General features: G+C 37.6%; 1 protein-coding gene across 1 annotated transcript in view; it reads right to left on the reverse strand.

The window, feature by feature from the left end:
• Positions 1 to 14,715, reverse strand: part of LOC5575602 — a 95,734-nt gene that overhangs the window by 13,848 nt on the left and 67,171 nt on the right. The window contains exons 2-4 of the mRNA XM_001662041.2: positions 10,910 to 11,072; positions 10,674 to 10,816; positions 10,415 to 10,556 (exon numbers count right to left, since the gene is read on the reverse strand). Coding sequence (XP_001662091.2) covers positions 10,415 to 10,556; positions 10,674 to 10,816; positions 10,910 to 11,072 — 448 coding nt within the window. The remainder of the gene's footprint in view (positions 1 to 10,414; positions 10,557 to 10,673; positions 10,817 to 10,909; positions 11,073 to 14,715) is intronic.

Below are 14,715 nucleotides of genomic sequence, written 5' to 3' on the forward strand. Positions count from 1 at the left end.
TCATATTTTACATGTTAACAAATTCGCCATCCATGAAGTTCACTGTAATTTGAAAATAAAGACTCACATAAACTACAGAGATAGTCATCCGATTAGAAAGATTCCTTGAAGTTAGATTATGAAGCAAAGAAAGGTGTCGATTTTACCCCAAATGAAAGTGTCGATCTTACCCCGAGTGGACATTTATTTTTCAATAGCGTTTTCAGCTGTCGAAAAAACAAAAAATAATTTCTCCTTCATGTTGTATCAACGTAATAATAGTAAATGATGATGTAGACGCAGAACAAAAAATGACATTATAAAAATTTCACATGCGAAATAGTTAAAGAATAACAGCGAAATATTGCAACTGCTGTTGCTTCTATGTTATCCAATATGGTTTTGTTATTTATTTTGGCAGTTTATCGGTAGCGTCAGTTGTAATGTCATTCGAAACACAACATTTCACAAGTTAAGATAGAGCGTGGTGGAAATTGCATGAAAATCTGCTCAAAACATGAAAAATCAAAGGGTGTCGAGCTTACCCACAGTGTCGGTTTTACCCTGATTTCCCCTATGTATTTCCAGAAGGAACTCTTTTTTGAAGGTTTTATCTTCGGCAAAGTTGTTCAGTTTTTTTTTAATTCTGCGTAGTAAATATATGTTACGATATAAACTACAGTCGACTCTCCATAACTCGATATTCAAGGGACCATCGACTTATAGAATTATGGTATAATAGAATATACCGACACAAAATCGAAGGAACAAATGTTTGTATTTCCAATATTTTTATTATCATTTTTGTAATAAAGCAATATTATTTTGTTGATAGCATTTTACAAACTATTATTTGAAAACATTTTTCGAAGTGCTCGAAAAATCACGTTATTTTTACTGACAATAGTTTTTATCATTTTCATGTCATTACAAAAAATAAAAAAAATTAAAATAGATATCGAGTTATGGAGAGAATTTCACATCTCACGTAACATCAATTTGTGGAGATAACGAGTTACAGAAACATCGACTTATGGAGAGCACAATGTATGGAAATTTGAAGGAACCGGAAAATCCATCTAGTTATAGAGTATATCGGGTTATAGAATATCGAGCTGTGGAGAGTCGATTGTATACAATATAAAATGAGCTCTATGATATGATATGAACTATATTGTACTCACTTATAAAATTCCAACAAGAGTTCAGATACAGATAACGTCATGAAGTTGCAAAAACAATTACTTCTAGTTTTCTTTAGAAGTTGTTGCAGTAACTGTACACTTTAGTTTTTAATCGGATCCGGAGGAATCATATGACTTTATATCAGTATTTCCTTCTGGATTTCCTCCAAAAAGTTATCTAGATCTCAAGACGTAGTTCACATCGGAGTTATTCAAAGGATATAGTCCAGTAACCTTAAAAGATTTGCATGATGGATTCTACAGTTATTTACCGAGAGCTCATCCGATGGAATACAAACCCATGCCCTTCTGTCCTCATCCTCTCGAAATATCTCCAGAGACTCTCCCAAAGATTTTTCTAGGAAATCTTTCGAAGATTCCTCCAAGTATTTTACCTGAAAATAATCCAAGCTATTCTGTACCTTAATCTCTACAATGATTTCTTCTGGGGTTCCCTAGGACTTTTGCCAGAGATTCTTTCAGGAAGAACTTTTGTTTGCCATGCATGGAATAGCTTCCTCCAGGGAGTTGACATGGAATTTTTACAAAGATTCCCACAAAAAAAAAATATGTATAAGGATTTCTTTAGAGATTTCGCAAAGGTTTCCAGCAGAAATGTCTTAAGTGATTCCTTCGTAGATTCCTCCAGAAAAATCTTCATTGGGATTCTTTCAGGATTTTTTCCAAGGGTTCCTCCAGGATTCATTTTAGGATTTTTTAAGTTATTTCTTCTGGTATTCCTCTATAAAATTTTCCACAGACTTTTGCAAGGATTTCTCCAGGAAAGTGTCTTCAAGGATTCTTGCACAGATATCTTCAAGGCTTTCTCCAGGAATTCCTCCAGGAGTAACACTTAAAACAATTTCTTCAAAGATTACTAAAGATGTTTCTCTAGTGATATCTTCAAAATTTTGTCCGAGGATTCCTCCACGGATATTAACAAAAATATCCCCAAGCAGTTCTCTCGAGATTCGTTATTCCGGGATTCCTCCAGGGATGATTCTACGAGGAAATTCTACAAGGATTCCACAAGGAATTTCTGCAGGTGTTCTAAAATTCACGAATTCCTCAAGGAAATTTCATGAAACGCCTCAAGAATTTCTCAAGATAATCTTCCAGGGATTCCCCAAGAATTTCTTCAGGGATTCGTACTGGGTCTTCAATAATACTCCATGGATTCCCCCAAGAGTTCTTCTTGAAATTTCTCTAGAGATTCTCCCATTAATTCCTGCTAGAATATTATCAGAACTTATGCTAAAAATTTCTCCATGGATTTCATTAAAAAAAAATCTCTACATATCCTACAGTAAAATCTCTATAATTTTTTTTTAAATCTATTCACGGATTTCTTTAGATATTTCTCCTTAGATTTTTCGAGAAATTTTTCTATTTTAATACTCCTATAAGGATTCTTTCAGGGATTTATCCAACAAAATTCTACAGGGGTTTTTCCAGCAAAAAATCTACAGGGGTTTTTCCAGGGATTTCTCTAGCGATTCCACCTGCAAAATTTCTACATCGATTCTTCAGTGATACCTCAATTCATCAGTGATTCCTCCAAAGATGTCTCCAAGAGTCCTTCGTGGAAGCCTACACTGCCCATATCTGCATATTTGTCACATTCGACATTTTTGACAAATTGAAGTTAATACCATGGAGAGTCATCAAATGATAAATACTTTCGATCAACTAACTGAAATATGTGAGATTGTTCTAGAAAATTCGAAAAAAAATACCAAGTTGTTTTGTCAGATTGGTAATTATAACCGCATAACAGTAACATTGAGATTATAAATGAGCCTCGTAATGTAACAGCAATGAAATTTCTACCAGAATTATTTTCTGACTATTCACCTAGTATGCTATATGAGTTGTACAAAATATCAGCTTCAAATGAGCACTTTTGAGTTCCTGGTAATTTTTAGAAATTTTAGTTTCCTCCCATACTGCCATGAGATGTACTCTTGGTATTCCATTTACTCAATGCCTACTTTTGTCGAATGTTACAAATATGCAGTTATGGGCAGTACAGGAGTCTATCCAAAGACTCCTACAGAGATTTCTCTATGCAAATCTTTACAGGAATTCCTGCAGAGATTTCTCCAGCTTTTTCTTCAGGAATTTCTCCAAAGATCGCTTCAGAAAAATCTCTACATGGTTTCCTGTAGATATCGTTTCAGGAATGAACTGGTAGAGATTTGACTGTATATATAAATGAAATATGAGTTTCGTCTACGCAGTCTTCATCATAAATAGAACGTTGAAAAAAATAAAGACTGCGTAACTGAAAAGCATGTATGCTGTTCCGGGGATTTTTGTAAGAAATTCCTCCAGAGCTTTCCTCGAGAATCCTTTCTTGGGCTCTTGCAAGAATTTCTCCAGCGATCCCTATAAGAACTCATAAAATAATTTCTTGTAAAATCCCCAATTGAATGGTAGAATCTCTGGAATAATTCGTTATAGAATTCCTGGAGCGATCCCTGGAGGAAATCTTAGAAGTAAATCCTAGAGGAATCTTGAGAGGACTACCAGCGGAATGTCTGGAGAATTCACTGTGGAAATATTTTAAGTAATCCTTGAAGAAATGTTACTTAGAGAAACCTCTGACATTCTGCAAAAATCTCTGTAGAGATCTTCTTGGAGGAATCCTTAGGGATATCTCTTATTTTTTATTACAGGAATGTCAGGAGAAATCGCTTGAAGAATCTTTGGAAGAATCGCTGGAGAAGTGCTTGAAGTAATCTATGCAATAATTCCTGGAAAAGTTCCCTGAGGATGGATTAATTCCCGGAGAAATCTATCTGGAGTGAATACTTCAGAGTTTTTGCAATTCCCTCACAGGTCTTTTTTTTATTGAATTCTTCTACGATCTGATTTTAAAATTGTTTTCGGTATTTCTCAAGTTATTATTTTTGGATTTGTCGGAATAATAGTCTGATTTTTTTCTAGAGGATAATTTTGAATTTTCTCAAGAGGATTTTTTAAAAACACTTCAGAGTAGTTTTTAATAATGCGTCCCAATGAAGCTATTTTTGGAATTCCTCCAGCTGTTCTTTCTAGTATAAGTCCATAAGATATTTCCAACATTCGTTCGAGTTAATGTCATTTATTCAATTGTTCCAGAAATCTACTGAAGGTCTCCTCGAAGTTCTACATGAGTCTAATTTGATTCTTCTAATCCTTTATTATAGAATTTTACGAGAAATTTGGATTTTTGGGATTTTTTCATTGGTGTTTGCGAAATTGCTTAATTTTTTTTTACAAATCTTTTTTCAAGATAATTTGACGAAGTTTTTCTGAGTTCTTCCTGCCAATATTGTTATCATACAAAACCTTTATGCAAATTCTTGTTGAAATTTCTGCAGAAGCTGATTCAAAAGAAATGTCCAGAAGTTAACGGAGAAGAATGTTTTATGTTGGCGTTGCTATCCTGTTAATTATTTTTACTTACGCAAAAATAATTGATTCTGAATCAAATCAACTACTTCAGCACTAAATTTTACGTTAAATCAAATTCACACACTCTATTGATTTTACAGTGATACCTCCATGAGTCGATGTTCCATGATTCGATATCGACTCATGGGATAATAGTAAAAACAAACTTTCATGGTTACTATGATGGTCCCTAGAAGCAGCTATCCAAAGGAATGCTGTTCCATGACTCGATATTTCCATGAGTCGATGGTCCTTTCAATATTAACTCATGGAGGTTTCACTGTACTATAAACTTTTAATTATCTCAATAATAATATTGATAATTATCACTATCCGAACACATTCACATCTTTATACTTCAAGTTATGCTCGCAAATCTACTTACTCTAACTTGCGAAGAATAGTGTAGGTGATTAGAAAATCACAACTCAAGCAGAAGATTACGTTCAAATTAAAGTATATGACGTGCACTTTTTTAAGTAGGGGTAAGAAAATGTAGGAAGTTTCTTATGAAATGTGCTCAAGAGTTTCTTTCGGAATTCTATCTCTTATTTCTTCTAGGGAAACGCCACAGAATTTTTTTTCGGGGACATCCTTATAAATTATTTCCTAGGAGAGACACCCTCAGTACTCCTCAAGGCGTAATTTTATCAATTTATTTATTTATCCAATGATTTTAAAAATTACTCCTTAAATTACTGTTTAGGTCTTTTTGGAGTTTCTCACGAATTTCTTTCAGCAATTTATTTCTTTGTTTTCATTAAAAATTAGCCACGTGGTGGTCGTGTTCTAAACTAAATTGTGTCTTATGTGGAAGTCCTTATCCTCCTGAGCAACTTTTCCGAAGACTGCATCTTTCTATGTGTTCGCATTCTTGTATTATCGCACAATTAGCCCCTACCGGAAGGCCACATCAACGTTAGCGTCACGCAGTGATCGAGTTCTGAACTAAATTGTATCTCATGTGGAAGTCCTTATCCTCCTGAGCAACTTTGCCGAAGACAGCATCCTTCTATGTGCTCGCAATCTCGAGTTATCGCATAATAAGCCCCTACCAGAAGTTCATAGCAACGCCAACGTCACGCAGCGGTCGAGCTCTGAACTAAATTGTATCTCATGAGGAAGTGCTTATCCTCCTGAGCAACTTTGCCGAAGACAGCATCCTTCTATGTGTTCGCAATCTCGAGTTATCGCATAATTAGCCTCTACCGGAACTTCATATCGACGCTAGCGCCACGCAACGGTCGAGTTCTGAACTAAATTGTATCTCAAAAGGAAGTTCTTATCCTCCTGAGCAACTTTGCTGAAGACTGCATCCTTCTATGTGCTCACAATCTCGAGGTATCGCATAATTAGCCTCTACCGGAAGTTCAAATCGACGCTAGCGCCACGCAGCGGTCGAGTTCTGAACTAAATTGTATCTCATGAGGAAGTGCTTATCCTCCTGAGCAACTTTGCCCAAGACAGCATCCTTCTATGTTTTGTATATTATGTGGAAGTCCTTATCCTCCTGAGCAACTTTGTCGAAGACAGCATCCTTCTATATGCTCGCAATCTCGTGTTATCGCATAATTAGCCCTAACCGAAAGTCCACATCGACACTAGCGCCACGCGGTGGTCGAGTTCTGAACTAAATTGTATCTTATGTGGAAGTCCTTATCCTCATGAACAACTTTGCCGAAGACTGCATCTTTCTATGTGCTCGCAATCTCGAGTTATCGCATAATTAGCTCCTACCGGAAGTTCATATCGTCGCTAGCGCCACGCAGCGGTCGAGTTCTGAACTAAATTGTATCTCATGAGGAAGTGCTTATCCTCCCTAGCAACTTTGCCGAAGACAGCATCCTTCTATGTGTTCGCATTCTCGAGTTATCGCATAATTAGCCTCTACCGGAAGTTCATATCGACGCTAGCGCCACGCAGCGGTCGAGTTCTGAACTAAATTGTATCTCAAAAGGAAGTTCTTATCCTCCTGAGCAACTTTGCTGAAGACTGCATCCTTCTATGTGCTCGCAATCTCGAGTTATCGCATAATTAGCCTCTACCGGAAGTTCATATCGACGCTAGCGCCACGCAGCGGTCGAGTTCTGAACTAAATTGTATCTCAAAAGGAAGTTCTTATCCTCCTGAGCAACTTTGCTGAAGACTGCATCCTTCTATGTGCTCGCAATCTCGAGTTATCGCATAATTCGTTCCTACCGGAAGTTCATATAGACGCTAGCGCCACGCAGTGGTCGAGTTCTAAACTAAATTGTATCTCATGTGGAAGTCCTTATCCTCCTGAGCAACTTTGCCGAAGACAGCATTTTTCTATGTGCTCGCAATCTCGAGTTATCGCATAATTCGTTCCTACCGGAAGTTCATATCGACGCTAGCGCCACGCAGCGGTCGAGTTCTGAACTAAATTGTATCTCAAAAGGAAGTTCTTATCCTCCTGAGCAACTTTGCTGAAGACTGCATTCTTCTATGTGCTCGCAATCTCGAGTTATCGCATAATTAGCTCCTACCGGAAGTTCATATCGACGCTAGCGCCACGCAGCGGGCGAGTTCTGAACTAAATTGTATCTCAAAAGGAAGTGCTCATCCTCCCTAGCAACTTTGCCGAAGACAGCATCCTTCTATGTGCTCGCATTCTCGAGTTATCGCATAATTAGCTCCTACCGGAAGTTCGTATCGACGCTAGCGCCACGCAGCGGTCGAGTTCTGAGCTAAATTGTATCTCAAAAGGAAGTTCTTATCCTCCTGAGCAACTTTGCTGAAGACTGCATCCTTCTATGTGCTCGCAATCTCGAGTTATCGCATAATTAGCCTCTACCGGAAGTTCGTATCGACGCTAGCGCCACGCGGTGGTCGAGTTCTGAACTAAATTGTATCCCATGTGGAAGTTCTTGGTCCCCGACGCAAGTTTGCTGAAGACAGTACATTCCTATATGGCCTGCATCTTATACAATTTGGTGATGACTGCAGATTTCTGGACTGAGTATACTGAAATTCCACGTGGCCAACATGGTCCCCTTCGTAGCCGATTCCCGGTGGCCACTGGATCCGGAACCGGTATTCCAGGTAGTGATCAGAATCTTGAGGAGTATATCTTTCGATTGCGGCATAAATTTCATTATTCGGTTGATATTTCGCTGAATTATAGGGGTATACATTTCTGGGTCATAATGACCCCAGTATCTTATTAAGTTGTTTTTTTGTGGCGCCATCTTAGAATCACCTTAAGAAAAAAAATTTTTGGTCTTGCGCTTCGTTTCCACAAAATATTAAAAGTCAGGGAATTTCAGAAAGATCCGTTTGATAACAACAGAGATATTGCAGGTTGAAATTCGATTTTGGGTCATTATGACCCCAGTATCTAACTAAGGTTAATTTTGTTCCGTGGACCAATGTGCAGTGTGAAGCTATTCCAGCTTCCAGTGAAAATTTTTTCCTACATCCAATGGAAGCATTTTCTGCTTACAGTAAGAAGCTTTTTCAGCTTTCAATGGGAAGCTTTTTTAACTTCCAGTGGAAGATATTCCAGCTCCTAGTGGGAAGCTTTTCCAGCTTTCAGTGTGAAGCTATTCCAGCTTTCAGTGGGAAGCTTTTTCTGCTTACGAAGGGAAGCTTTTCTTGATTCTAATTGGAAGCTTTTCTAGCTATCAGTGTGAAGCTATTCCAGCTTCCAGTGGAAAGATTTTCTTACTTTCAGTGGGAAGCATTTCTATCTTCCAGTAAGAAGCTTTTTCAGCTTCCAATGGGAAGCTTTTCTAGCGTCCAGTGGGATGGTTTTCCAGTCTCCAGGTGGGAGCTTTTTCAGCTTCCAGTGGCAAGCTTTTCCAGCCTCCAGTGTGAAGCTTTTCCAGCTTCTTATGGGAAGCTCTTCCAGCTTCCAGTGGGAAGCTTTTCCTGCATCCAGTGGAAGTTTTTTCAGCTTTCAGTGGAAGGGTTTCCAGCTTCCAGTTTACTGGAGAAATTTTAGGCTTTTATGAGAAAGATTTTGCAGTTTTCTAAGAGGAAGATTTCTCATCTTTCATGTGACTCCTTTGCTTCTTGATCCTATCTAGCTCTTCAAGAAAATATCAGGTGAACCCTTAACGGCTTCCCAAGAGAAGCTTTTTTAGTTTCTCGAGAAAAGATTTCCTATCATCTTAAAAGAAGCTTTTCCAGAGGTTTGATAGAAGCTATGCAGTTTCTTGAAAAAATCTTTTCAAGCATTCTAAAAGACGATTTTCATCTCTATGTGGGCAGCTTTTCCACCTTCTCAAGATAAGCTTTTCCAGCGTTTTCTCTAGAGAAGCGTTTTCAGCTCAAGAAACTTTCTAAGCCTTTCAGAAGAAGCTTCAACATTTCGGGCAAAGAATGTTTATCTTCTCAGCAGAAGTCTTTTCAAAAGCTCTTACAACTTCTCGAAAAAAGTTGAAAAGCTACTTGAGGGAACTTTTTCAGCTTTTGGAAAAAGCTTATCTAGGTCCGAACAAAAATTTGGGAAGAAGCTTTTCGGAAACAATATTCCAGCATTTCTGGAGATGTTCTTTTAGTTTTTTGGTTTCTCATGATAATCTTCCTGTTTCTATAGAAAAACATTTCAAGTTTTCTCGAGGAATCTTTTCCAGTTTGCTTTTTTAGCTTCATGAAGGAAAAGTTTCCTACTCTCAGGAATAAAGTTTTCCAACTATCAAACTTTCAGGAGAAAGCTTGTACAGTTTTCAGGAAGAAGCATTTGTAGCTTCCTTGAGGAGTTCCAGCATTTTCCTTCAGGAGCTTTTCCAACTACGTGGTGAATATTTTCCTAGCTTCCAGGAGTAAGGTCAATCATCTTACAAGAAAATGCATTCCTACACAAAAATTTAGTAATTGTAATGAAGTATTAAATAAAGCATTCTGTAGAATTAAACTAATTCTGTGTGTTCCATACAGTCGAATTAATTTGACTGAGATTTAATTCAATAAAAATAATTGAATCTGAAATGATCGCATACATTTGGTACAAATGTAATTTGAAAACATAAGACTGTTAGTAGAAATAGGCATATATCTCGATGCTTCGAATATGTGCATGAAAATAAACTTTATATCTCATTACTTTTTAATCTGTGTTGCCTTTAGACTTAGCATGATTTGTTTCCTGGTGACTGCTTTCTGATCTTTCTTGAAGAAACTAGATGAAACTTTTTAGTGTAGCCTTCGATGCTTTCTTCTGGAAGTTCTTCAAGCTTCATTCTGAAATATTTCCATTCTTCCTTGAGGAAGCTATTCACGTTTTTAAGCTTCCCAAGCTTCTTGGTCGAGGTTTACAAGCTTTCAGAAGGATGCTTTCCAAACTTTCTGTAGAAAAGCTTTTAGAAGAAGTTTACTCAGCATTCTGGTAGATTATTTCCATGCTTCCTTGTGAAAGCTTTCCAAGTTAGTTTTCTGGAGGATGATGGAGCTTTCTGGAAGTTGCTTCTTGATGTAACTTTTCAATGGAAATATTTCAAGCTTTCGGAAGGAAAATTTCTTAGCTTCTTTAGGACACTTTTCATGCTTAGGAAGCTTCTTTTGCTTTATGGTTGAAGATTTCCAAGAATATCAAACATGCTAATGAAAACTTTTCCGACTTCCAGGAGGAAGCTTTCCATGTGTTCTTGAAGAAGCTTTCCTAGCTTCAGAAACTCAACAACTCCTCTGAACACTCCAGCATATGTTGTAATTATTTATATGAAATTGTTATCAACGAACAAAAATAAATTAAATTTAATTGATTTAAACCAAAATTGCAAATCATCACGTTTTATACACCGTTGTTCCATCATTATATATCCGCTTATCATCCCATATATCAATCTTACCAGCAAAAATGCATATACTGCACATTGAAACTCTGCTGCGTCGTTTTGGTCATCTCCTCCTTCAGTATGTTGGTGAACCGGCGGGAACACGAGTCCCAATCGTTGTGCACGTGGCGAAAGCACCCCTTGTGCTTGAAAAACTCTACCCGGACCAAGCCCAGCATGAATCGTCGAAAGAAAAAGCCACACAAATCATCATTAGAATGGGAAAACCGTGTGAGAAAATTGCAACAAGCGTCCAATAGCAATAATGGCTTACCATTCTGGAAGGACTTGTCCCGACAGAGATGATCGTACATCTTCTGCGCTCCGAATACCTCGTTCTCGATGATTCGCCGCTCCTTGGCTTCGACGCAGGCATTCAGATAGCTCTGGATGCAGTCCATTCCCCGGTAAAATACCCTGGAGGGGATGAAAAAGAAGAAGCAATGCAATTTCGAACCGTGAATCATCACTTAAAAGCATTTGCGATGGTAGGCTATGGGGCCCACTTACCGGCAGCGACTGTCGATTTCCTCCACCGTTTCGGGGATTTTCACCGAATAAAGGATGTCGGTCGGCACCTGCGGAGTGGTGTTGTGGAAGCAGTTGTCCATCATGAGCGTCACTTGGCCGCAGATGGGCTTCGGGAGCGACACGGTCGACTGCTGCTGAGAGTCTGAAAGGATTGAAGGAGTTTCGGGAATCGTTTTTAAGACTTCTTGAAATGGATTCAACATACAATTTTGTTTGAGTGATGATAAACTTCAAGCTCTTTTTTAAATTTGTTTATCAGTATCATTTCAAACATTACATTCATTTATTATATCTAGGTGTTCTGTGTAACAACATTTTACATTTCATTTGCCGTAGCAGTTTAGATTTTTTACAGGTGAGTTGATAAAGAGTTTTTGGTTTATGTGGCAATATTATTAGTTGACATCTTCCATGCTTACAAGTATAAAGAAAAATATATCCAAACTGTTTTGCAATCTACTATAGATTGTGTCATCCGCAAACGAAGATTTTTGGCATCCCGAAAGTAACTTAGGTAAGTCAGACGTGAAAATATTGTAAGGTACCCCGGGGCAAGTGAGAATCCGTGGTAAGTGGGGCGTTTCGTCATAGCTCACTTAGGAAAAGTTTTTCATGGGGGTATTCTTCTAGAAAGTCGAAGATACAATGACAAGAAATGTATTTAGTACTAAACATATTGTTATTTTTATTAACCTGTGGTTCATGTAACAGTTGTCAGTTCAGCGCCATTTTCAACTTGCATAATAAATTGTGACACGTTTCACGTCTTGCATTGACTCATAAAAAATAAATGTATTATAAATAGAATTTCCATCTGTAAGCTACAATTTTAAGTATTATTACAAGCTGCTAACGGTTAACCAGTATTTTTTTTCATTTCATATGAAATTTTAGATGGTATATTTTACCCCAAAATATGTTTGTACCCGGGGTAAGTGGGACCTATTAAAACAAAAACCAGAATCAAAACTTTTCGTATACGTTTCATACATTTTCCTAGAGAGTAGCACTAAAACATTCAAACAAATGATTTTCATAAAAAAAGATCAATTTCAAATTACCGTAAAACGGGGTAACTTGGATAATGTGGGTAACTTTGATAGTACGAGACCCACAATATATTAAACGAAATAACGAAGTCTCTGTTAATCAGTTAAGCAAAACGAATAAAAAAGTAAAGAGTGTTAGTATGACACTTCATGTTTAAGCTATTTTCGTTGGAATCAAGTGCATTTGAGGATTTATATGCAACTATTAAAAATTTACAAGATTTTAGCATTTTTGCAACGCTTACAAACAATCTGTTCTACGACCACTATTTGATAAAGTCATAATGTGTTCGTCACTTATCCTTGACAGTCCAGTTATAGTAAAACATGAATTCGGTCTCAAATCTCTTAGCGAAACCCATTTTCACAAACTGGGACCATTTTTGTAATCTAAGTCAGAAATTTCCATATAGCGTTAAACGCCTAGAGGTATGCAACGCCCTATAAATGTTCCGTAATGCATTCAATTTTGTTTGATTTATACTTCATTATCAAAGTTACCCCAAAACAGAAAACCGACTTTCGATTGTATGAAAAATAATATATCCATGCAGAATAAATCTTTTGGCAGTCTATCAACTGCAATCGGTAGCTAGGATGTCAGTACTTGTTTTAAAAATATAAATTGTAATTCTTTGAAACAGAATACATAAATATTGGAGTTTTCTTCGAAAAAACTATCAAAGTTACCCCGTTTTACGGTACATAATTGCATAAGAGGGAGCAGAAAAGTGTAATTACACAGCGTAACAAAAAATGACATTTTTGCGTGTCTCAAGGATCAAATTATGTGTCTCTAGTAGATTTTGGGTCGTTGAATTTGATGCCGTTCTCAGAAACATTCCAACACGTCACAATTTTTAACTACAGATCGCCAAAGTTGTAAAAAAACACAGGTTTTATTGATGTTTACATGAAATTGAAAGTATAATTTATCAAACTTTTTGTGATTCAATCCACCAATCATGCAAAATAGGACTTGAACTTTCAATTTAAATATAATTTTTATTGTAAATTTTACCATTATATTTAGTATAAATCAACATGCTTGCAGTCTCCAGATCTGACCAGATCTTTTCACCGCAGCTGTTCGGTGATCGGTTCACCGTATATCGTACAGATAGGAACTCATCAACCTCTTCTAAAAAAAGAGGTGGGGGCGTACTTATTGCTGTAACCAATCGTCTTAGCTCGGCTCTACCTTCAATTGCAATCGATAGTACTGTTGAACATCTTTGGGTGAAAATTTTTGTTGCTGATAATGTCGTCGCTGTTGGCGCTGTTTACTTGTCGCCGGAAATCGCTAATGATGCTACCGTAATTGAGAAACATTTGGATTCAGCTTTGAACATTACCAACTCTTTAAAGCCTGGTGATTGCCATCTTCTTCTTGGTGATTTCAATCAAAGTAGTATAATTTGGACTCATTCATCTTCGGGATATTTGTATGCTGACCCAAGAGATTCGCATTTCTCTCCTGGTAGCTGCTCCCTTCTGGATGGATTCTCCCAGTTGGACATGAAACAGTTGAACTACATTGAACACCATCGCGGACGAATCCTGGACTTGATATTTGCCAATTCAGATATTGCTTCGCTTTGTTCTGTACAAAGAGCGAATGATCCTTTGCTAGAAGAAGATCCGTATCATCCTGCGTTAGTAACTTCGCTTACTTGCAACTGTCCGGTACTATTCGATGAAATAGAGACTCCCAATGAATTTGACTTCCAGAAGGCAAACTTTTCAACACTGGATTATGATATTTCGCATATCGACTGGACTCCTTTACTTGATGCTTCTGACGTTGACGGTTCTGTGGATTTCTTCACCTATACGCTGAAACAGCTTTTTATTAATAACGTTCCTGTACCTCGACCACGAAGAAAACCTCCATGGTCCAACAACCATTTACGTAACTTAAAGCGCCATAGATCCAACGCACTGAGAAAATACACTAACCTGAAAACAACGGAGTCAAAGAGACATTTCAATATTGCCAGCAACAGGTACAGATCGTATAATAGATTTCTTCATGCTCGGTACACCAATCGAATTGAATCTAACCTGAAACATAACCCAAAAAAATTCTGGTCGTTCATGAATGCTAAGAGAAAGGAAGCTGGCTTACCAACATCTGTATTTTTAAACGAAGAAGTAGCAGATTCTTGTGACGATGTGTGCAATCTTTTTGCAAAACACTTTTCAGACGTTTTCCGTAAAGAGTCTGTTGATATACACCGGATCAATAACGCTCTGGCTGACGTTCCTCTAAATGCTCTCAATATGGAATATTTTCAGTTTTCTGAAAATGAAGTCCTGAACGCGCTGAATAAACTCAAGTCATCTTCTACAGCGGGTCCTGATGGTATTCCTTCAATCGTATTAAAAAAATGTGCCTCATCGTTGTGCGCTGCTCTCACCATTATCTGCAACAGATCAATTGCTGAATCCAGATTCCCCACCAAATGGAAAGAATCAATAATGTTTCCGGTATACAAAAAGGGAGACAAGAGAGACGTAAAAAATTACAGGGGAATAACTTCATTATGCGCTGGATCCAAGCTGCTTGAAATCCTAGTCAGCGATGTTTTGTTATCAGCTTCTAAGTCGTACATTTCTCCTGACCAACACGGATTTTTTCCGGGACGCTCTAGTGAAACAAATCTGGTACAATTTACGTCGTTTTGCCTGAGAAACATCGAAGAAGGCAATCAAGTCGACGCAGTCTACACGGAC

Source organism: Aedes aegypti, chromosome 1, assembly GCF_002204515.2.
Source record: "Aedes aegypti strain LVP_AGWG chromosome 1, AaegL5.0 Primary Assembly, whole genome shotgun sequence".
Taxonomy (NCBI): Eukaryota; Metazoa; Arthropoda; class Insecta; order Diptera; family Culicidae; genus Aedes; species Aedes aegypti.